Source organism: Etheostoma cragini, chromosome 17 (genome assembly GCF_013103735.1).
Source record: "Etheostoma cragini isolate CJK2018 chromosome 17, CSU_Ecrag_1.0, whole genome shotgun sequence".
Taxonomy (NCBI): Eukaryota; Metazoa; Chordata; class Actinopteri; order Perciformes; family Percidae; genus Etheostoma; species Etheostoma cragini.
In genome coordinates this window covers 14,830,592-14,854,160 of record NC_048423.1, presented here as the reverse complement: position 1 = coordinate 14,854,160, position 23,569 = coordinate 14,830,592, and the positions used below count along the sequence as shown (strand labels likewise).

General features: G+C 41.9%; 1 protein-coding gene across 2 annotated transcripts; it reads left to right on the top strand.

Moving 5' to 3' along the window:
• The first annotated feature begins 1,640 nt into the window (after positions 1-1,640).
• Positions 1,641-22,191, top strand: foxn2a (forkhead box N2a). 2 transcript variants are annotated; one of them, XM_034897606.1, is made up of 6 exons: positions 1,641-2,069; positions 13,493-14,070; positions 16,208-16,332; positions 16,804-16,853; positions 17,492-17,560; positions 18,386-22,191. In XM_034897606.1, exons 2-6 carry the CDS (start codon positions 13,507-13,509, stop codon positions 18,808-18,810), a joined length of 1,233 nt encoding a protein of 410 aa, XP_034753497.1. In that variant the 5' UTR covers positions 1,641-2,069; positions 13,493-13,506; the 3' UTR covers positions 18,811-22,191. The 2 variants fall into 2 exon arrangements, with proteins under 2 accessions (XP_034753497.1, XP_034753496.1); XM_034897605.1 differs by lacking the exon at positions 1,641-2,069 and adding an exon at positions 2,180-2,411.
• Positions 22,192-23,569: the final 1,378 nt, after the last annotated feature.

The following is a 23,569-nucleotide window of genomic DNA, read 5'->3' as shown; positions in this document are numbered from 1 at the left end:
GACCGCTGTGCCACCATAGGCTGGCTACCAAGACACACTGCACCCTCATTCATGCTCGGCCACCACTCTCCATCACAGGCTAGCTTCCTCATTGTTCATCCCTCCATCAGTACCATTTTACTGCCTTACATGAACTACTCTCATAGTCTGTAATCCTACTATTCTTCACCGCACTCCCTTTGATACAAAGCTGTTTACTGTAATTATTCTCCCCCATTGTTAAGTTAACACAGTTCGCACAATGACTATTTGTTATTCTTTCATCTCACAAAAAGGATCATTCCTAAAGTCTCACATAAGCTCCCTGGGTAGACAGCATTTTATATGGTTCAGGATATACTCCAATACAGCTATGAAAATCTCTGATGGTGGTCAGCGGGGCATGTTGTTTTAGCCTAACAGCTTTTACAATCAGATTAGCACCATTGCAGGCACACAGAATAATGGGTCTATCTTTTCAAGGCATCCTCAATCAACTGTTTCCCTGTTTGATAAATGCATCTTGCTCTCCTCTTTCTCATTTGCTAGCTTGGCAACTTCATCATCCCTAGGAGTGATACTGAAAGGAAAAATGGGGCAGTCTATGCAGCAAAGGCCCTAAGAATAGCTCTGTGTGCAAGGAAATTATGCCACAGCAACCTGAGCAATAGCTCAAAAACATGAATGAATGAATGAATGAATGAATGAATACATATTATGGGACCCACCACTGATAAATCTCTTCCCACCTTTTTTGTTGGACAAATTCATATTACCACATTTAATACAATTTTTAGGCATACAATATACACAAGTGTTCCTATTGACAACATACCTGAACAAACTGACACAAAATAGGACACTAAACTCATTGAAGCATCCTGTTAATGAAATACTAAACCACGGATCAACCCAAAATATTTTCCAGAGAGTCACTCAGGTATTTACTCTGACACAGAGACACCATTGCGCCACTGGAAAGCCTGTTTGTCCAGTTGGGTGAAGGAGAAAAACAAGGGTGTGCATCAACGCTAGTGCAGAAGTATTTACAGCACTGCTGCATGGCCGCCGCTATTGGGGTTTAGACACAGTAAAGGCAAACAGAGAGGCTATTAGATCAGTCCACAGAGAGATACTCATGGCCGCTTATGAAATGGAGTGGCTGAGATGAGTAAGGTATCACCACCATTATGTGAAAGTTACAGTTTGGTGTGAAGTCAGTTGGCCAGTAAAGCGGCACTCAACATATAGACTGAAAACCTGCTGGTTTTCCTGTAGCACAGTTTGGGCTCTAAAAGCACACTCTAGGTTTGTGAATAGGCTACCATGTGGAATTGAGAATTTTTCACTCATGTACAGAGAATCAGCTTTATCTGTAACTGAGGAAAGTAGGCCTACATAACTGTGCTTTTCTTTTTCTTCCCATTTCTGTTCTTTTCTTATTCTAAATGCTTAGGCATCACCCAGCATGTCTGTTCAGTAGCCTATAGGTCACGTTAGCTCATGGTATCACCGTTTACTCTGGGAGGGGCCCGGTTGAGGGTCCACTATCGTCATGAGTCTGGGTGTGGTGACACATCGTTTCTCTCCGCCCCGAGGTGTTTGTGTAGCCTAAATAACGCGGGAGTGTTTGTGTGGGACCCGTCCGGCTTGATCACTCGCACACTTTGTTCAATTATTTTTATTCCCATCACTACATCAGTATATACCTTATCCCTCATCAAATGTGTTTAAAACACTATTAACATACTTACCTCCTCTATGTTGCGTTACAAGCAGCTGCCGATAAAAGTGAAAGCACATTTCAAGATGCAAAATAGGATGGCGTGCGCGTTCGCGGAGCTCCTGCGCTGCGGCAGTTGCCAGGGGAGATAGGAGGGGAGGGGTTTTTATTGGCTGAAGTGGGTCTGTTGCCATGACGACGGCAAGGGGTTTGGTAGCGTTGCCGTGCGCTGTGTGATCTGCGCGCTGCGTGTATGGAGGAAGCAGCTGCTGATCTGATCTCTGACATTGTGTGAGACAGACATCTGAATAAACTGCGCACGGACGTGTCTTTAACCGTAACGCACCGAGGCACGCCGTGCATGATTGTAAGTATTTGATCCATATTTAAATTTTCGTGTAATTCTATAGTGTTTGGGTGGATAAGGATTGTGTTTAGAACAAGCGAAAAGTAAATGTGGTCAAGTGACTTTGCTTAGAGCAGCCAGCATGGCAGAACAAGCGACAGCATGTGGCCAGCTAGCTTATGGTAACGTTACTTCTCTCTGCTCTCCAGGCTCATATTCATAGCACCCAATAGTGGTCATAGTTTGATATATTAATATAGAATTTCTATACTGTTCCAGTTAGTTGAAATGTTATGCTAACGCGAGCAGTAGATTTACCTTCTCTGACCCACCGAGCTACTGCTAAAGCTACTTTACCTAACGGTGAGTGAGCTAACGTTGGTAACGTTACAGCTATCAAACATCCTCTTATTAAAGCTGAACACATGTAACTAACCGGAGATAAGTTAGCGAAGTTATTTTGTAACGAGTCCTGTATTTCGGGAAGTGTTGTGCATTAGCCCACGTCATTATGTGTAACTTTGTATTCTCATTGTGTTAACGTTACTGGTTGGGAGTGTAGTCTTGGGTTTGTGGTAAATGCCACCTCCTGCCTAGCATTAGCTACAAAGCATATTAGTTTTCTATGCTAACAGCACTTTCAGTTTACGTTTTCCACTGGCTTCGAGTTTGTGTGTCACTAAATGGCTTTGGTTATCGCGTAGTTTTCCAAGTTTTAAGTCAGTAACATTAGACAGCGACATTAACAACATTTTCCGTTAGTTTTAATTTAACTCGCATATATAACCCTCAAATCTATAAATATTTAAATATTTCATGGTATATATCGACGGTACCAGAGGTTGGGAGGCTACACTGGCTAGCTAACGTTAAGCACATGATGTAATGGATTATCACAAGATTGTCCCAGATACAGAGTGCTCTACAAACAATGTCACAGTGTAGGAAAATATCTCTGTTTGATCCAGTTGGATATACTTTAGATTTAGTTGTTTAATAGGTCTTCATATACTTTGTTATTCCACGTGTCTGGTGTTGGCTGTGTGCCATTGTAGTCTCTCTACCTGCAGCCTGTTTTATGTACTGGATGGGACAAACTACATCTAAAATTCATTGAGTGCGGAGGTTTCTGGGTGTAGGCTATTTAAAATAAAAAGTGATAGGAAAATGTGTTTTTCTTTCAGAGGTTATGACATTAATGTAGACTGACAATCTGTTCTTCTTGATTGACAGTTTTTAAAGCCCTTCTGATACATAGAAGACAAAGGCAACAGGAGCTTAAAAGACAAAAAAGAAACAGATGTTGTCAATCTGCCATTATTTTATTGCCAGAATCTCCATGGTCATGTTGTAGGTCAAACCATCTGTTGTCTTTGCTGTGGTTTGTAGCTCTAGCATGTATCCACTCCTGTATGTGTTGTTGTATGTACAGAAGCCTCTGAAGGGTAAGGACTTTTGACTCCCAGAATAGATGAGTCTGCTAACTTTACTGACATTCGTTACTATAAATAAGACTTGTCGTAACCCAGAGATGTGGTTATTGCTGACGTGAAAAAGGCTTTAATAACTACAGGGATCTAAAGTACTGAGTTAAATTATATTTAGTTATGCACCATCATAGGGGCATTTTAATTGCTGGAATCAGCCTTTAATACATTGTAGTTACCAGCATTACTCCATGGTCTGAGGTTCTTTTCTTACTCATTAAGAGGTGAAATAAAGGTGAAATAGGAGGCAGACTGCCCAGTCTTTGTGGCTATCATAATCTTTTTGTATGAGTCTGCTGCTCACAGTGCGCATTGTTTCAAAATCTAACTGGCAGACTTGCAAATCAGATGCTTTTACTGATGATAGTTTGAAACCTATTTAAACAACTAGTTCTTGCTATCATTTTTGTCATAATTGTAATGGTAAACCCTGGGTACTGGAGTATTGCCTTGATTGTCACAAACTTTAATGTATTGCTCCATGTCTGTGTTTTGACTATACCATAACCGTAGTAGACGCTGTAGAATCAAATGTATCTCAAGCTCCTTATGAACCTCCATAAAAGCCACACTTCATTATTACTCCTTGGTAAACCCATTTGTGTCACCTTTCTGAATAGTTGCTCCATTGTACTGTACTGATGATGACAGAACAGGAAGATGTTCCTCAGAGGATGTATGATAACAATGTGACAACAGAGACCACCACAGCACAACAGTTTCATTAAGCAAATTTCCTGTGTGTGTGTGTGAAAAAAAGAAGGAATTTTGGATCCATTGGTCTTCTGTTGTTTTGTTCAATCTTCAGATTATACTGAATATAATGTACAAAACATCCTAGTAAGGAAATGGCATGGTAGTGGATTGTTGCTTGTAGTGGTAACCCTGTCTTTACAAGAGTGGAGAAGAATCTTCACTTCAAAATGGTGGTGTGCCATGTAATCAGTCTTATCACAGAGTTGTGTACTCTGACCCAGGCTAAATGAAAGGTTGCGTCCTCTAAAGTCCACCATGTTCTTTGTAGGTATAGGAGTGACTGTAGCTTTAAATCCATTACGAAAGCTGACCCATGTTGCAAAAACGTTTGGGATTGCTTAACACAGTCTGAACCTGGTTCCTAATGGAATGGCTAAACAGAAAAGCTCAAAGCTTCATAACCTACTGTTCTCTGAACACCCTGTAATTACCAAGTCATTTGGGACTTTGCTTTTGCCGTCCTTATTTTTACTTTCTTTTTTAAATTGTTGTAATGGAAGAGGTTAAGTAGTGGGATGATTGGCAGAAAGGGGAAGTTGAAGATCTTTTGTTCACTTGAAGTACTGTTTTCCCACAATTATATTGTTGTGCGCATAATATTGCAGTGTTTTACAAATTCAAAGTGGAAATTAATTTCAGCATAACATAGCATGTGTTAAGGCGGTGAAAGTAGACCATCGTTACTACTTTAGGTTAAGTAGTTTTTTTTTTTTTTTAATATGAGCCAAAGAAAGTCTCAATAGGCAGTTGTATTTTAGTTTTTATAAAGAATGTGTGGATCTCCTTTTTACATTCCATTATGATGGCCTTGTTTAATTGAACAACCACATATCTGAGATCAGTCATCAGTCAGGGAGCTCCAACTCTAACTGCCCACATTGGCCTGTCTGACTTGTGGAGTTTCCTGCTTTATGCAGTGTTGGGGTGGTTGCCTTGAATTATTAAAATTGCACATGTGTGTTTCATCACCTGCCCACCCCCTCCTTGTTTTTGAAGGAGGGATATCCCCAGGAGTTTGTAGTCTTGGGTCTGACATTTCGCTATTCAAACATAGGTAGTGGCTCTGAATTTTAGATACAAATGTAAACGCCTGTAGAAGCGCGTGCTGCGGTTGCCTCCCTTCTTTTGTTTTCCTGTCCTGTTCCGACTATTTACTTCCAATAACTTGTTTTTTTGTGATGTTTCCCATCTTGTAGAGATCAGGGTACATCTCAATGGCATCTATTTGTATCCCCTATGCTTCCCACTTTACAGCTGTCACAATTTTACAAACCAGGGTCAATGCATTGTAGGTAATGTCAGTGCATCAACAAAAAGGCAGATCCGTTTGAGATCTGGTTCTGCATACCTAAAAATACATCATTTGAATGTAAATATTTTGAGTTTCTACCTCAGTTTTTCCTTCATACGCTTGCCTCTGCGTATTTACAGAAGTTGCATATGGGCAACGTGTGTATTCCTGTTGTGGCGCCCCTCTGTCTACTCCAGTTATTGTTTTACATCTCTTGATTGGTCACAGGGGTTATGCACTGACTCTTATAGTGCGCAGTCCCCCCCCCCCCCCCCGCTTCCTTTTTTTCTTTGCCCCTATCTAACCCCCTGACTGTCCCTGTGCTTGTTTCATTTCTGACGGTGCGGACGCAGGACGTGGCCAGTATCATTGGAAGAAACACTGATGTGACCATTTCCTTGATTGAGGGAAAAAAGTAGAGGAAAGCAAGGCTGTGTCCCGTTTCACAAGGAGAATTAAAAGGATTTGTTTATTTAACTGATTGCAGTATGACGACGACTCTGGCTGACCATCTTGTGTGCAAATTATCAGGATCTTCTAGGATGTGTGGAGCTGAATGGGGATCGTTTTGTCCGTTTAGCAAAACTGTGTTACCAGTGCCCACCAAGAATGGTGCCACAGCACTGCAATCAACTTAGTGTTCAGTTGTAAAACCTTCTTGTCATTAGAACAGCACTCGTAATGCACTGGATGCAAGTTTCTCGCCTGTTTTGCACTGGTCCTTTTCATTAGTTAATTTTGTTATTGGTAGTTTTTAGTTTTTCTCTGGTAAGCTATGTAACCTACTGTTTAGAATTTGTATTTTGTAAAAAAATTTTTTTTTAATAAAGCTCTATTTAATAAAAAAAAAGGGAAGGGTTAACATGTTGCACCATGTGAATGAGAGTTTAACACTGGCCTCTGTACTTGAAACGGCTCAACCCATGAATAAGCACGCAGCTCAGTTTACTAGAGCATACTAGAGCTTTGCTATTTTTAAAAGTCCTATTTTATCATCAGCCCACCGTGGTTATTTGTTGCAGAAAAGTTAGTTGGAACTTTAAAAGTAAACTTCTTCGGAGCAGGAGATGTAACAGAGGCCATGCACTTGTGTAGCAACAAAACGTGTGTATGATTTCTTTATAGCAAGTCAAATAAAAACTTGTTTGAAGTTTTAACCTGAAATTGTTCTAGGATTACTGCAACTAATTTACTCTCGTTTGTGTTGTGAAAGTCTTGATAACATACAATTTCATTTTGTCTGCACTGCATGTTTAACACTTTTGTCGTACTGAGATTTGTTACAATAGGGTTATGAGAAATGTTCTTATGGGTCTATTTGATTCGAGACATTCAAAATTATTTAGTTATGTTGGGGGAAAAAAGCACTTGTAGAAAATCTATGATGTAAAAAAAGGTGACATTTTGGCACAAAAACTCAGGTATTGTGTTAGCACTAACTAAGAAAGTTATAAATTGTATTTCCTTTTGTTGTACTTTATAACCCAAAATGTGAAGATTTTAGAAGCTGCTGAAGTTGAACCAACAGAAATAAATGTAAGACAAATAGAAGATGCTGTAATGTAAGAGAGGGCAAACCTTTCAGAGCTGCCAAAATAAGTAAACTTGTTGCCTTTCTTCATAACGTTAATCACTGCATGTCGATATTTAGCTGTAAATTCACTTCGCTAAGAAGCTTCAGTAAATATTTCTATTCTTTGAAAGCTAGGTAATTCCAGCTAGCCTAGCTCCGCCCAGCTGCGTACTTATGCTCAATTTTAATTTCCCTTCAGTACTGTGTCTGGGTTTGCAGTATAGTGTTGGGATTTCGCCTGCCAAACTTTTGGCGGTCTAATCAGCGAATAGAGAGTGGCTGAGAACATTGACATTGAGATTCGAGCAAAGCCATTCGGTCTGTTGTAGCAACGCTGCCTAATATCCAGAAGTTAAAGCCCGAGCAAGAACAGTCTTTGCTGAGTTTTGTTGGTGGCCATGATGTTGTGGCCCTCCTCTACGGGGTTCGGGAGAAGTTAGATTTTCCAGCTCGCTCCGTTAGTTGTGAAGGAGTTGGTGGAGGCTAATGCTAAATATAAGCCTTATATAAGGTCTCCTCTCTTGTTGCACATGGCATACGTCACAAACCAAAAGTTAGCGGTTGGTTATGGCAGATCCAGAGTGGCTCTGGATCAGATCCAATAGTTTGAAACTTCAACAGAGTCCCCACCTTCAAGGAAGCTAACACTTGTTAATGGAGAGTGGCCAGACTCTCTGTACAAATGAAATGTACGAGAGTCTGGTAGGACCAGGCGAACTTCCAGCTGTTTTCTGTGGCTAGGTGTTCCCACTGTATTTGACGTGGATACCCACAAAGGAGGTTATTAGTTTGCTGTGATTCCGGATTGAAGGCCTTCGTCACTTTGTTTTCCTGCACGGCCTTACTGGGGCTCTCTGTTTTCGCTTGTACACAAAACGTCATTTGCAAATACATGAGTAGACCTGTTTACATGGGAAGTAATCTCACACAGCACATTACTGGAAGGGCTTATGTTGAGTCTTCAACCGAACTGTTGAATTCATTGTGCCTTCAAATATATAGAAACTTAAACAAAATCCCCATTTAAAGATCTTATTAAAGGGATTTGGACCCTAATGTAAAACCAAATAGGCAGTTAATGCTTCTTTTTTAAAAGAGTATGAGATTGTTGCGTGTTTTGGGTTGAGTGTTTGTACACTGAACTCAGCCACATGACCCAAGAGATAAGGTTTCAGTAGGGGGGGGGGGGGCACTGGCATGTACTTTTTGAAGGCCTCTCCTCTGTTGACAGTCAAAGTGCAGCGCTGTGTCTTCGTGTTAAAATCACTGTGTGAAGTTAATGTATCTGATGAACATTACAATATCCATTGTTTTGTTTGCCTGTTTTCCCCTGACTCTGAGTGCATTAGTCAATACATTAGGTTTCCACTTGTTTGTCAGCAGTCCATAAGTTACGTGCTGGTGGAATTCATAGATTGTCATGGTAAATACTGCTGCTTCAACGGACGCCTCCTCTCGCCGCTCGAGCCCGCTGTTTTGGTGTAGAGCGGGCCTGACTGTCTCTGGGTGAAGTCTGAATTTGTTTTCTGAAAATGAACTTCCTCAACAGGCACGAGGTGTTTCCTTTCCTCCCGGTGCTCTGTTTAAAACTGTGAGGTGAATACTGAGCACTTCTGAAACATGACTAGAGCAAAAACAACTGCTCCTTTGTGTGAGCCGAGTGTGGGACCAATTGTGATGCTTTGTGCAAGCTTTTTAATTTACTTTCACCTCGGACACTGAGTAGATCGTTTTAATCCATTGAGTAGTTTGATTTGAAAATGTATCATTTAGACATGCTTTAACAGTAGCGTGATTAGCCTTCACATTAATGGATGCTTTATTTGTTATGACATAATTGGACCGTCCCATTTATAAAAAATAAAAAAGACTGCCACTTGGTGCTTTGGAACAGTCTCTCTCTCTCTCTCTCTCTCTCTCTCTCTCTCTCTCTCTCTCTCTCTCTCTCTCTCTCTCTCTCACACACTCTAACTCAGCCCCCCATTGTCTCATTCACATTTGTAAAGCTCCAGCCAGACTGAGTAGTCCCCTAAATATCAGTTAGGGTTTCAAATAACAGCCCTCGCCGTGGGGCTTTGGAACACACCTTTGTGTATCTCTGACAGAGGTGTAACTGGTTTGTGTCAACTGGTTTATTTTGTTTGAGGAGGGTGTGCAGGAGGACAACTGCGCATGAACTCACAGTAGTTATACATAATATAGACAGTTTTTGTTCTGAAATCTGGTACTCACCAAAAAAATGATAAGTTGTATGTATTTCTTTACTGAACAAACATCTTTTTCGCGCATATAATTAGTATTATAAAGTATGCCTTAGTGGCACTTAGTCAGTACTGCCATGGCATCCAGGTTGGCTGTGGCCTATGCCACTGCTCTTTGTCTGACAGGTTTGTGGAGAACAGCAGCAGACTGCTGGCCTCAGCATATTCCGCCTGTATTGATCTCCCACATTAGCTCTCTCTTCATGCACAGACATGAGCACCATTGCTTCCCTTACAACATTGGCTGCCGTGGCAACTGAGTCCTGATCGTGAGATCTGTTCCAGAAAAACATCTCAAACCTGTACCTCTTCATTTTGATGCTGCTATCATCTTCTTTGCAAACCCCCGTACATATTTGACTCATCAACGGCTTGATTTGCCACTTAAAGCTATCTCCATATGTCTTTGTGTATTTTTGAATGAGATAAGTGCTTAACCGGATAAAAGAGCAGTTTGAAATGGGGGTGGGGGGTGCCTTGGCACCTGCTGTTAGTGCCTGCCTGTTTCCACATTAATATGATGAGGCTGGCGGTGCGCAGGGCTATTTTAACTTGCAGATGAGCCACCAGGTCAGCACCATTGTAGCTTTGGTTTTAAGGATGCTGTAGTCAACAGGCCAGTCTGGCTTATGAGCTTCCTCTCCGCTCTCCACACTAGCATCCCAATATTCATTGCAATCTCAGCCGCCTCTCTTTGATGCCTTTTCATAAGAACAGTGATAACTGCGATCATTGCAACAGCAGTGGTAATTGACCAGCTGCAGTCACTTCCTTGCCTCGCATCCAGCCCAACAGCTTTCTCATCGTCTCATGCTCATTCTGTTGGTATTCAAATGACAATCTTCTGGAGGAGATACTCAAAAAAGGATACGCGCTCTCTGGCACCTAAGGGCCCAGCTGAGAGGTCAAGGCTGTGAAGATGGACTACGGTGAAGCTCTCTTGTGCTTTAAGGTCCATCAGTCGTCTGACACTTCCTCTAGGCTGTGACATCTTCTCATTTCTGTGACATGTATCTGGATCAAGTTTACAGGCTGTCTCACTTGTCAAAGGACAGCCACATGGAGTGTTTACAGTTGATTCTGGCTTCAGAAAACACTTCAACTAGGCTACACCTTTTAATCAAACGAAAGAACCAGTGACATCGAGGCCTGTTTTGCCACACCTGGGTTGGCTTGTTCAACAGCAACCTTTTATGTTTGTCATCGGCATGTATGGTAACACAGTCATGAATCTAGACTTGACTTAAACCCACACAGCAACAAGCTAGAGACGAGCCTCATAGAACAGCCTGGGAGCTTGTCAAATGGCATCCTCGCTCATCCTTTCTTTCTCTCTCTTTCTTGCATCAACACAACAAAAATCTCTTCATTGTGCCTAAAAACAATTTATTTTCAAAAGCATTTGATATTTGGCCTGTGGACACGACTAGCCTAATTCAGAAAATATTTTTGGAATGATAAATTATATTTTCCTTGTCTGTCTGCACAGTCCCCCTTTCTGTTTTGTAAATTCATTCAAAATATGTGGAATGTGAAGAGATACTGTACGTTTTGGAGCGGAGGTTTTTATTATAACACAAATGGACAGTTCTTTCACTGCCTGACATATCTGATTGCTCTACTTTGCTGAGAGCTGTGATTCATCCTAGACTCAGGGTAACTTACATAGCCTACCTCACTACCCCTCTGTCTCAGCTGGCTCACTCTCTCCATTTTCCTCTCTCTTGAACCTCGTTTCCACCAAATAGTCTGGTACACATAGTTTTGTCTCACATTAAAACAGTTCATTTTTGCCTTTCTATTGTCAAAATGTGTTGTTTGTGCAAATAGAAGCACTTGATTCCATCCTGTTTTTTTCATTACACCTCTGTTGAGTTACTTAGCACACCGATCTGAGCAAATAAAGGTCGGAGCTAGATGCACTGCAGTCTGTGATATATATTTTTGAACATGTCCGTATGGTTTACCTACGGTTCTAAAGGTGTACACAGCGTGTGTACACCGTTTGTTACACACACGCAGCAGCACACAAACATGTAAAAGATTAAAAATTAAAATTTTACAGTGCAAAGTCGCCATCATAATAGCAATGCACCAAGGTACAAACGCACCTGGCTTTTAAAGGGAATGGAAGATGACACATTGGTTTATAGCGGGTTAAGCCCAAAACACACCTATGAATTAATGAAGACACAAAGTACAACCCTTTTTAACCATGCGCCCGGCACACAGACCCTTTTTTACCTCCGTCAAACTAGCAAAAGTGGATTTGGACACACCGTGAACACACCTGCGCCATGCGCTACACGTCGTGCGCTTAGATAGTTAAAATAGGATCCTCTGTACTTCTATAAAAGGTTCTCCCTATTGCCTTGTCCTTTCTTATGTTCACTCTGTCAGTCCTTTTGCCTTTGGCCTGGACAGCTCTTGGACTTCCTTTTGGTTGGTGAACAAATTGCAGAAGTTTATGCGGTTCACAAGGAAATTTCAATGTGCTGCTGACAAAAAACAGAGACTATGGAAGATTGACACGCTTGATGCAGGACAATATGGAGCTGACATGATGTCACATACAGAGTAGACATGATGCCCTATTAAACGAATAAAGAATGAATTACGCCCCTAGATTTAGAAGTCATTCTAACTCAAAATAAGATCAGTCTGCTATATGTTTATCCTCTCATTGAGAGTTGAGTGGTTATTTTGTAAATGGCCTAATGCCTCCTCCTTCCCCCTCATGTCCTCGCAGACTGGCTTGTGTGTGTGTGTGTGTGTGTGTGTGTGTGTGTGTGTGTGTGTTCCCTCTTCTGTCTCACCCACTGTGCAAACACTCTGTAGTGTGACCCAATTCTTATCTTGTCACAGAAATGAAAACATATGCCTATCCACCACCGCTCTCTGTGCGCCTTTTCCTCCCCAACATTCGAGCTGTACTCCCATCCCGGTCCGTATCCAGCACATCCTGGACCACCACTGGTGTCCACCCGCCCCTGATGCAGTAGCTGCATTTCGTCACAGGGTGGTCCTCTGTGGAAGAGCTGGCAAGCATAGGTTATTATTTTTCTCATGTATCTATGCGTCTTGTTTGTGGGATTTTTGCTCTGAATTAAATTGGCGGCATGGTTGTCATGGTGACACCCAGGACATAAAGCTTATTGTGAGCTGAGCCGAAGAGTGATCTCTTTGTACTCTTGGCCTTCCCGACCAGTTTGCAAGACCATAGCTTATATTTTATGGTTTTACAAAGTCATTCAGGTTCAATTTTATTTTTAAATCAGCACTTCACGTATTGTAGCGTGCTGAGACTTCAAACTGTTTTCTATGTAATCAAAATCGTAGCTCAATATAGGGTTCAATTAAAACACGTTGACGGGGTCGTTGATGACGACATGCCAGGCAATTCTTCCTCTGAGTCCATGTAAAATAGCATCAGTAAGCGTACTTGGGTGGAATTTGTTAATCATACAGAGCTTCTGGCAATATGGAATTTCCTAGTGCTGTTAAAGGACTGACCACTCCTGGGCCTGTAGCCTCTTTACACTGCTTAATCTGGCATGTGACAAATTGAGACTTGATCCTGGCTGAATGCAGATCAGTCTATAAGAGCCATCCACTCTGTAAGATGGACGCCTTCGACTCATTCCTGCAGTCGTTGGATGGTTGATGCTCATTTAAACATAACAAGCAGCTGGTTCTCATCTGAAACGAGGTGGGCGTCAAGGAGTGGCGCCTTAAGTCGGTTCAGTTGCTTGAGAGGACCTCCTCGAAAGTCCTCGGCTGGAGTCAAGAGGAGGGAGAGCTGAGAGCCTCTCTGTCCTTGCCAGGCGTGGAGGAAAGGGGCACTGAGAGGGCCAGGAAGTGCAGCAGAGGCAGACAGGCACAGCCTCGGGGGGGTGCGGCCCCAGGGAAGACTTAGGAAAGCAAGGCCAACGCCTGTGAGAGCACATCATTCTGTCATGTCGCATCCAGTTCTTTCACACTGCCAACTTTGTTTTGAAATCACTTCATCAACCAAACCTTTGATTTGGTCTCCATGCTATTTAACATTAACAACCTCATCTCTCTTCTCTCTCCAGACCTCTTCGAATTAATGGGTCCAATCATTGGGATGTCACCAGATAAGAAAACGGAAATTCCGGGTATGCAAGAGGAGCGGACAGGGCTCAAAGGTGTTTGTGGTGTGGGGACACTTCCTGAGGCAGAGTGTGCGTCCAGTCCGCTGGCGACCAGTGTGGATCGTACTGGAGGCACTGAGGACGAGGAGCTCACCAACCTCAACTGGCTCCATGAGAACCTGCTTCAGAACTTCACTTTGGGAGGTCCGGAAGCTCAGCCCAGTGGCAGTCCCCTGTTTGACATAGAAGGAGACTACGGGTCCAACCAGGGCCCGTCGTCCTCGTCCTCGTCTTCGCCACACAGCCGAGGCAGGGAGCGGGACTCGTTGAAGTCCAAGCCCCCTTTCTCGTTTTCTCTCCTCATCTACATGGCCATCGAGCAGTCTCCCAGCAAATCTTTGCCTGTTAAAGAAATCTATGGCTGGATTCTCGAGCACTTCCCTTATTTCTCCAATGCTCCCACTGGCTGGAAGAACTCCGTTCGTCACAACTTGTCCCTGAACAAATGCTTCCGCAAGGTCGAGAGAAGTTTGGGAAAGGTAGGTTATTAAAATGTCTCCTAACTTTCATGCACTAAGATGATTATTATAATTTTTTTTAAGAATTTCCTTTGGGCAATTTAAGCCTTTCATTGACAGGACAGCTGAAGACATTAAAGGGGAGAGAGAGGGGGGGAAATGACATGCAACAAAGGGCCGCAGGTCGGAGTCGAACCCGGGTCCGCTGTGTCGAGAAGTAAACCTCTATATATGGGCGCCCATACACTAAAATTTAAAATTAGAAAACTGCACTGTTTGGATCGTGCTTCTCAAAACAGTTGTCAATGAGAACGTTCAATGACATAATAAAACTGCCATAGGCCAAAATGTCTCAGCGTTGTTTAGCAAAACGCTGTTGGTGAACAGTGCGTTGCAGTGTGGCAGTGTCCGGGATTGTAACACTGCGGCAGGGACCGCTGACTCTGCTGCGATAAGGCTGGAATACTGTCAAGGTCACATATACTCCTTTTGCACACTAAGATAGGACGTTATCTCCCCAAGCACTACACAGTGGTGTAGTAACTGTGGTGTGTAACTGTTTCAACCAGGGAGAAAAGCATCCAATAGTTGGAAACGTCCAAATGTAAGAAGGAAGCCAATTTGACCTGCAGTGCAGAGATGAGTTATCTTTGTCAGCCTGGTCTTGGCAGTGTGACTCCTGCTCATTTGTATTTGGGTTAAAAAGATAAACGAGAAAGGTTGTCCTCATATGCGCATGCTTGTGATAAAAAGATAGAACCATTTTGCATATCCAGCATAAACCTTTGTGTGAACTGAAAGGGAGATGAGTAAAACCTTAGCTGTGAAATTGTTCATTTACTTCCTAATGGTTGCCATTTCCATTTAGCCTTTCAATGAAAATAGGGTTTGCAACAGGAAAGGTACAGAAATGAGCGAACGAGGTAGCTCTTGTTTGAAAGCATCACTGACTTTAAAGCTCCTGAAAACATGGTGTCAAATCATGTCTTTTTTTGTATAACATTAAATATTTGTGACTAAATAAGTCAGTCAACGGTCAGTTCAGGAGTTCAACACGCATTAAGTCAGTTTATCTGGGAATGTGGTTTGATCAGATTTGATTGACAGTGGCTTGGTAACATAAGCAAACAACCCAAAGTTATCATCAGATTTTCATTAATTTGTTGCTAAATCCGGATAGTAATACACTTTAACCTTCTTAGTTTGTCTCCATAGTTTACATGTGTTGTGCAAGTTTTGGAGAGTAGCAGGAAGGAGTACAGTCAGATCTGTGTCAGACGCAACCTTATTTGCATGTTACTATACTGCTCCAGGGAGCGTCACGACGGCCGACACACTGCGCTCCAGTATGAGTTCAGACTTGTGATCGGTAGAGCCCGTGGTGCCAAGTCTGTGCCTGGCTAAGACCTCATATTTTCCCACCGTGGGAGGGGATGGCAGTTAGCACCCAGCTCGTACTGTCGCAGCATGCAGGTGCACAGCGTGACCCCTTCGTCTGCTGAGACACCAGCACCAGTTTCACATGACACTGGCTGGTGGTTTCCGTTGCCATGGAAACATTTCCTCCTTCCTGCATCAGGGCTGGTTGGTAATCTGAGTCAAGGTTATTCTTCTCCCTCCCTTCCTCTCCCCCTCCCTCCCTCTCAATCTACTCTCCTCCCCGACTGGGCAGTACGCCGCCATCAGATAAAGTGACAGTTAACACACTCCCGCACACATCACCAACAGACAAATTCATTCCCCACGCAGTGCTGGGGAGCAGCTATTTCCTCCTTTTGTTAGGGCTGTTTAGGAATTCTTAGTTATGTATTTGCTTTTTTTCCACTGCTTTGTTTATAATTTGCTGCCGTTTGGGCAAAACAAGACTTACTTTAATGAGACTTGACACATCACTATGCTGCTTTCAATCAAGGCAGTCTACTGTATGCAGTGCTCACACCCATTCACAAATAATTCTGGGGAATAAAAAAGTAAAATTAAAAAAAAAGAATTTTATATATATATATATATATATATATATATAAATAAATAAAAAATCTTTTATATATGTAGGGTAGTGGTAATGAGCAAAGAAGTATTTTTAAAGAAGATGTTTTTGGCATGTTTCTTACTCTGTAACCTGGGTTAGAAGTTTGACTGCTGCTGCTCTTTCCTACAGGCCAATGGAAAAGGTTCTCTTTGGTGTGTTGACCCTGAGTACCGCCCCAACCTGATCCAAGCCCTTAAGAAGCAGCACTTCCCTGCCGCACATGCCTTCTGCACACCACCCGCCTCCCCACCCAGGTAAACTGTCATCAGTCAGTCACTCTCTGGATGTTGTGAATGATGGGTTTGTGATGTGAATTGCAGGACATTGTTGTCAGCTGGCACACCAGCTCAGCCAAATCAGTATTACGTATATTAAAGTTACTCACTGGACTTGGCATAGTTAGTGAAACTTATCAAAAGAGGTTTCTCTTTTGTTTTAGTGATCTTTATTACTATTCATTTGACATGCGATCGTTTGGCCCCTTAATGGCTGTTTTTCGTTGTATTTGAATGTCCTTTAGTGGTGATTTTCTTTTGCAGTTTGTCTCAAAGCTTTTGGTGTTTTATGCAAAGCACTTTGGATTGCTTTGTTGCTGAAATGAGCTATGTAAATAAACTTGCCTTGCCTTTAAATAACTGAAAGTATTGAAGAGTCAATTATGACTTTTCTTTACCTCTCCTTGGCAAACTCCAAATCTGACCCTTCCCATGTTTTTGTTCCTGCAGTGCCTCCTCACCTCCTCGCCATCTCTTTCTACAAGGCTGCTCATTCAAAGGTGAGACCAAAACAAACATATCTCAGTTTTTCAATTTGGATATGTACACATTAAAAGCAGATGTATACAAATTCAAATCAGTGCAGTTTTTTAAGCTTGTGTTTGTGCGGTATTTTGATTATTTTGCCTGTTCACATTTCAGTCCCAGAACATTCAGCATCACTGTGCTTGTATCCTCAACTCTTGGTTTGATTTGTTGCTTTCGAGTCATTGATGCCTCATGTAGACCATAATGTTAAGCGCTCCCAGTCAATGTATCAGCCTCCTCTTTCCCCCGTCTGCCTCTCGGAGTTGTAACCTTGACGACAGGCAGAGGTTCTGCTGGTGCTGAGTGTCGAGCACTCAGTCTCACTGGAATCATTAATAATTTAGAGCCCCAGAAGTGAGCTATGAGGCTTTTAGACACTTGGTCAGGTCTGAAAAGATCGGATGCAATATCAGTGGCTTCCATTCATCCTCTGGTTCGTTTCGATAAGCCTTCTGCATACGCAGTCCATCAAGGAAGCATCGATTGGAACACTATGTCTCTAGTTTAAATTATTGAAGTAACCCAGTCCTCCTAGTCCTAGCAGAGATGCCATGCTACCATGCTTTCACACCTTAGGACTGACCATCATGCATGTTCTCTCCTCTTCCAGAGTCTGACATTGATGCTGCCACTGCCATGATGCTCTTAAACTCTGCCCCCGGGCACCACGTTGACCCATGTAAGAGAATCCACAAGCAGCCATACTGTCACCCATTCTTCCAACTCCTTGTCTCCTACCTGTGACATACCACCCTGCCATTGCTTACGTCTTCTTTTATTTTATGTGCTTTAATTTGTGTCGTGTACCTGTTCTTAAGACAAAATGTTGGTTGAAAGTTTAAAAGAACATTACTTGTATCGGATTGGCTACAATATTTTCCTGCAGACATTCTTTTAAAGACGCATTAAAGGAATAAGTGAACATTTAGAAAACACTTGAGCCAACAGTTGGTAAGCTTCCCTTAGTACAAAGACGGGAAATGTTAACAGCCCCTCGAACGCTCCCTAATAAAAAACAAAACACTAATGAGCATATTTCCCAAAATGTTGAACTATATCTTAACACACGATTTATTCAAAAAGGTTTTTGGAGAATATTATGCCAACATAGGTCAGTTTGAGAAAGTGTTTTAGTGCAGGATCTTTCTAAAGGCACATTACTAATTGCATGTGCATATATGGGGCAAAATACTTTTGACAAGTCTCAGTTCTGCTTTATACTTGTAAACAAAGTGAACTAAAGCAACAGTTTTAGAGTGTCTGACTTTTTCTTCTTCAGAAAAAAAAACAACCCCAAAACAATAGCTGGTTTACTGTAAAGTTAAATGAGGATGTCCTTGGTATCAGTCACAACCTATTTAAAGCCAACTGAAGCGAGACACTCAGTCTGTAAAAATGTTTTTTTGGAGATATGCAACTTTTAGAGCATTTGTTATGCTGAATATGTGAAATATATTTTTGCATTTAAATGTTTCCTTATCTTTTCATCCTCTGCTCTCGTCAGGCAATTCTGACAGCCCGCTGGACCTCTCCCGACCCGACTCTGTCCTGGTGAGCAGTGATCCAAAGCAGGACCACAACTACAGCAGCGTAGCCCTGCAGCGCTGCTCCTCCCGCTCCTCCTCTTCATCTCTCTCCTCCCTGGACGAAGGAGGCTGTGACCGCAGGCAGTCCCACCGCGCCGGCAGCGAGGGTTTCCACAGCGATGAGGACTCTGACCTCTGGGACGAGAGGGGCGTCCACCAGACTTCTCGACGTCCGCCCGCCATCAAGTGGCCCGCCGGTAAGAGGGCGCGACGTGAGGTCAAGCCAGAGCTGGATGAGGAGCTAAAGGAAGCCGCTGGCTCCTTGCTGCACCTTGCTGGTATACGCAGCTGCACAGAGGGCTCCAAACGCACTGTCAAGAGCACAAAACTTAACAGGAAATGAAGATTATTTTTGCCCCCACCCACCCCACCACCACAACTAGACTCCGGACCCTGTGAACCCTAACCTATGACCCCCGATCGTGTGTCCCAGTGTGCCTCCTTCTCCTTACCTGATCGTTCATTGGCCATTTTGAGCCTTTTTTGTTCGGGATCATCCCTGTCCAACAAAACAAATGGCAATAGTATCGTTCACACAGGAGAACAAAGCCATATAGAGACTTTTGTAACTCGGGGGTGACTGCTGGGGCTGGGTTTGGGCTATGGAGAACCATCAAGAAACCTATCCAAAATGACCTGCCTGCTTCTATGGGATTAGAAGATTGTGATTCAAGAATTTTATTCTGAAAGACAAAACAGGAAAAGCTGAAGGTTTTATAACTCAAAGCGTTGCATGCTTCCTCCTCAAACCTGTATCCTCTTCCAAGTGAAGCTATTTATGAAGCGAATGACTGCATGTTTGTAACAGACAAAACCTAACCTCCTGGTGTTATCAGTTTATCCTTTTAGTGCTAAAGAAAAAAAACAAATAGCCACTGTTTTGAATGGAATTCTTGCTCCAGGAGTCCTCTTGTAAGAGAGATGCAATAATTAATCCACAACCTTAACTTTTTTTTAAACTTTATTTCACGGTGGCATTTTTCAGAGTTGAGTATGCTAGTTAAACTTTACAATTAAGAGAATGAATGGAGTAGTACCATGATCTTGTTATGCGATAAACTTCTTACACATGAGCTCTGGCTCTATTTCAGGATTAGCAAGATGTGGAAATAGTATTACTCTCCCACTGCCAAATTTAGTTGCAAAGTTAGCTAAACTACTTCGCTAAGTCTTGTGCGGCCATTACAGTCCTATACAAATGAAAGCTGTTTTCATCTTCTTCTTTTTTACAAATCCACTGCTCATTCTGTCAATCCCTTTCATTCATCAGTGTGTTTTTGACAATTATTGTGCAGACATACAATATATTCACATTTGGTGACAGCCTATGCAAAGTGAACATCTGCCACCCACTGCCAGATGTTCACTGTGTGTTCATAGGTTATCCCCCATAGATTTTATTTTTTATTTTGTGTGTGTGTGTGTGTATCATAGTGTGTATCATGTCGATTTCAGCCGAAAAGCTTAGATGACTTTCAAGAAAGAAAAGAGTTTGACACTCTCAAACATGTTTCTTCTTCTGACAAAGTAGTCCTACTGTTCCAATGAATGGGATTGGTGTAATGACGGATCTCCCTGCTACAGCTGTGTTGTAGGGCTGCTTGGTACTCTGGTTGCTTCTGGTCCTTCTCAACGCAGAGCTGGTCAATAGTGAGAAACAGGAGCGGACTATAAATTACCACAGCTTCTCGCTCCATTATTTGGATTTTCAGTTTGATTACACCACCATGTGTTCTCCTTGTCTTGTTTTTTTAACCATGTACTTTAGATAAATACAAAATTATACAGCATATTTTCTGTTTGCTGATCCTGTGGCAAAGCTCATTCTCAACTTGAGGGAGGGTATGTCTGTTCTGGTTTAAATAACTGAAAGGTGCGGATCATAATGCTTATTCAAGTATAAAGAACAAGAAGGGAACAATGTAGTCCTGGCTAGATAGAACTGGACTTTGTGTGTGCAGTCACTCGCAGGCGAGATGTTGAAGACCTGTGCTGCTCTCAAGTTGTGCCTTCAGTTCTTGCTGGCCCACAAGTGTTTTGTCCTTGCTCTTCCTCTTAGAACAAAATAAGGAAGTGCACACTCTCTTCTCAAGCTGTGAAATGGAGTGTTTATTGTCAGTTGATTGCATGCAGTTCGCTGAGGGGAAGTTGCTTGTGTAAAAGGCCACAATTGTCATTTGAGCTTTTAAAAAGGCTGCAAACACGCAGTGTACAATACAAGGTAGCATGGAAGCCCACGAGGGCAACACACTGAAAATTCCATTTTTTTTTCCTCCCACAGTACCAGATCACGTTGTCACAGTGATTGTTAGTATAGTATGCATGGTCAGTGCCAAACATTTTCTCGTGCCACTGATGTGTAACTGCAAAGCACCATGGTCACTATATTCCCCTGCTGCCACAATGCAGTTATGATTAAAAGTAACAATGCCCTAGTTTTCTGAATCATCCGAACAGGAAATGGGAGAGGCCTTTGGTCAGCACAGTGACTTAACCAACCGTTTGGTGTATTTTTGTCACTTTAGAGTGGGAACTGCTCTAAGCAGAGTAAACTGCAGTTCTCATAAGTAATACTTGCATACACTGGTCTTGTTTAGCTGTGAAAAAAAGAACAAGCTATTGTTCATTAATCATCACCTTATTTATGACATTAATTTATGGGCTTATTGAATGCTTAATCTATCAAACACTGGTCATTTGAAACAAGTGACTAGGCACATTAATTTTCTCCCTCTGTGAGTTCCTCTTAAGTATTTTGTTTATCTCCTCATTCTATTTTTTCAGCAATACACCTTTTTTTTCTTTCACTATCTTATAGTGATTAAGTATTTTGCCAATGTCTATTGTCTTTAGAACGGGTTTTTTTCTTTCTTTCTTTCTTCAATTTAACCATGACTGCCAGGGTTTCTTGATGTTTTTGTTTTGCTTTTTTGGCTGGGTAGTTTAACATTGATCCTGAAACCTTTTGTTGCCAAAATTGATGTACAGCCGGGGTTAAACATTTAAGATGGACACAATCCCCATGTACTGTAGAAGTTCTTTACAAGATGATTGAATTGTCTGTTTTTTTTACATTTGTCTCATGTTTATGTTTAGATGTTATGACTAAGTAGTCACAAAATGAAGATAAGCTCTCAATCTTATCGCAGATTAGAATCTGAAAAAAAAATTACTGCCACTCATAACTCATGCTTCCAGGTATTTTTATGGGATGTGGAAATGTTTAGAATATCAGAAACTGGATCAGACTCACTAAGTTCCCAGGCTGCTGCTGTGTAGTTTCAGACCTGCATTTAAGTATAGAGACACAACTGCAGAGCAATTAATGGAGAGACTTCTAGACTTTTTTTGTAGCACTTCCAAAAGAAGTTGGTCTCAAAGTGACGGAGTCCGATCTGTGGATGAGCTACTAAACATTTTGGGATCCAACTCAAAACCTAGTTGCTTCATTGCTCAACAGCTGTTATTGAATATTGATTATGTGATTCTCAAAATTCTGTTTCAGTTCCTAAGGGTATGATGAACATTTTGTTGCATTTGACAAAGCTGCCAACCCAGTATCAGTTTGTGTCAGTTGTTTGCCATGTCTATTGGACCGACACACCTTTTGGTTTTGTATGCTAACCTCTGTTGATAAAATGTTTATAAGATTTATTTTCGCCAAAGATATGCAATTGCATTATATATGGTATTACAAAATATTAATAAAAACCTGTTCTTGTTATCACCGTGGGCATCTTTTTTTTTTATTCCAGTCTGAGCAGGAGCTCGTCTTTAGCATTTTATCACTGCGAGTAAGACATGACACATTTTGTTTTGCCCTCCAAACTCACAACACAAGGATGCCATTATTTTACATTAGTAGTCTACACTAGCTACATTTTTGGTCAACATTGCCACCTACTGCGAAGGCCACAATATCAAAATTCTAGCTAATAATAGTCAATTCTTTAGAATTCTTTACAATAGCTTTCCATGTGGATGTTTCTTCCAGTTTTCACATAACCATATTACAGCTGGCAGATATTCCCACTAAGACCAGCAGTTCAGAGTTGTTTTGACTGCACAAGCTGTGCTCAGCACAACGTGTGATGGCTGCACCACGCTTTCTCCTTTTCTTCTGCATGTCTTTTGAATGCACCAACATGGCAGGCTGCCAGAAATGCACCTCACTTTAATGTAAATTCCAGGGCTGTGCCAGTGATAGATGCATCATCAGATGTCCTAACGACACTCTTCGGTGTAAGTTAATTAGTCATGGAGGACTGTGGGATGAACACGGTGTGACCCTGAACAAGGGCTTGTCTGACTAGCCTCAGGCCCATTGGCACAGCTCTATTGTTCAATAGAGTCCTCTGTGTGTCGACTGGAAGAGGGGGGCTTCTCCCTACTGACTGCCTCAATTCAGCTGGAAATCAGAGCAGCATCACCTCCCCCCCTCCCACACGGCCCTAGCAACCACGCCACGCCGACAGTTGCCAGGCAACCAGACAATGCTGGAGCCACTGGCTGTGGTGTGCGTGTCAGAGAGTTTGTGTTTTGCCTGTATGCATTTAAGATTAGGAATAGTGAAACAGCAGCCGGGGAAATGTCTTTCTTGGGTAGAAAACATTCAAGCAAATGCTTTTTGGGAAGATTTTGCATGTTACAAATCTAACAGCTGATAAAATGAGAACTCCGCCGTTATTTTTATTTTTTTTAAAGAAATAGTAATAGTATGTGGTTAAAATATGAAGAGATTATTATGGATTAGGTGAAATTAATCTTGTAGGATTTGAGCAGTGATGGCTGCATTAGCAACATGTCATTTCACTTCTAGTCTAAATGAGGTCATGTGCGCTTAAAAGGGAAATCACAGAGACTCTTTCACAGTGATAAAACCCGCCTGTGATTTCTGACCTTGTTTTTGTTAATGCACCTTATACCACACTCAAACTCAGCAGTAAATAATTTAGCAATGACATCACAGTACTTAATTGTAAATGCCATTAAGTCTACCTAAAAGGAGCAGAAATGCTATTATGATAATGTCTATCATTATATTTAGACTTTTATAACCAACTGTACATACAAATGTACAAATGGGTACACTAAATATATTT

Bases quoted from the DNA above. Each gene is read 5' to 3' on its own strand.
- foxn2a (XM_034897605.1), top strand. From the start codon at position 2,342: ATGCTAACGCGAGCAGTAGATTTACCTTCTCTGACCCACCGAGCTACT. The intron at 2,412-13,492 runs GTGAGTGAGCTA...TTCTCTCTCCAG, and splicing joins TAAAGCTACTTTACCTAACG to ACCTCTTCGAATTAATGGGT. The intron at 14,071-16,207 runs GTAGGTTATTAA...TCTTTCCTACAG, and splicing joins TCGAGAGAAGTTTGGGAAAG to GCCAATGGAAAAGGTTCTCT.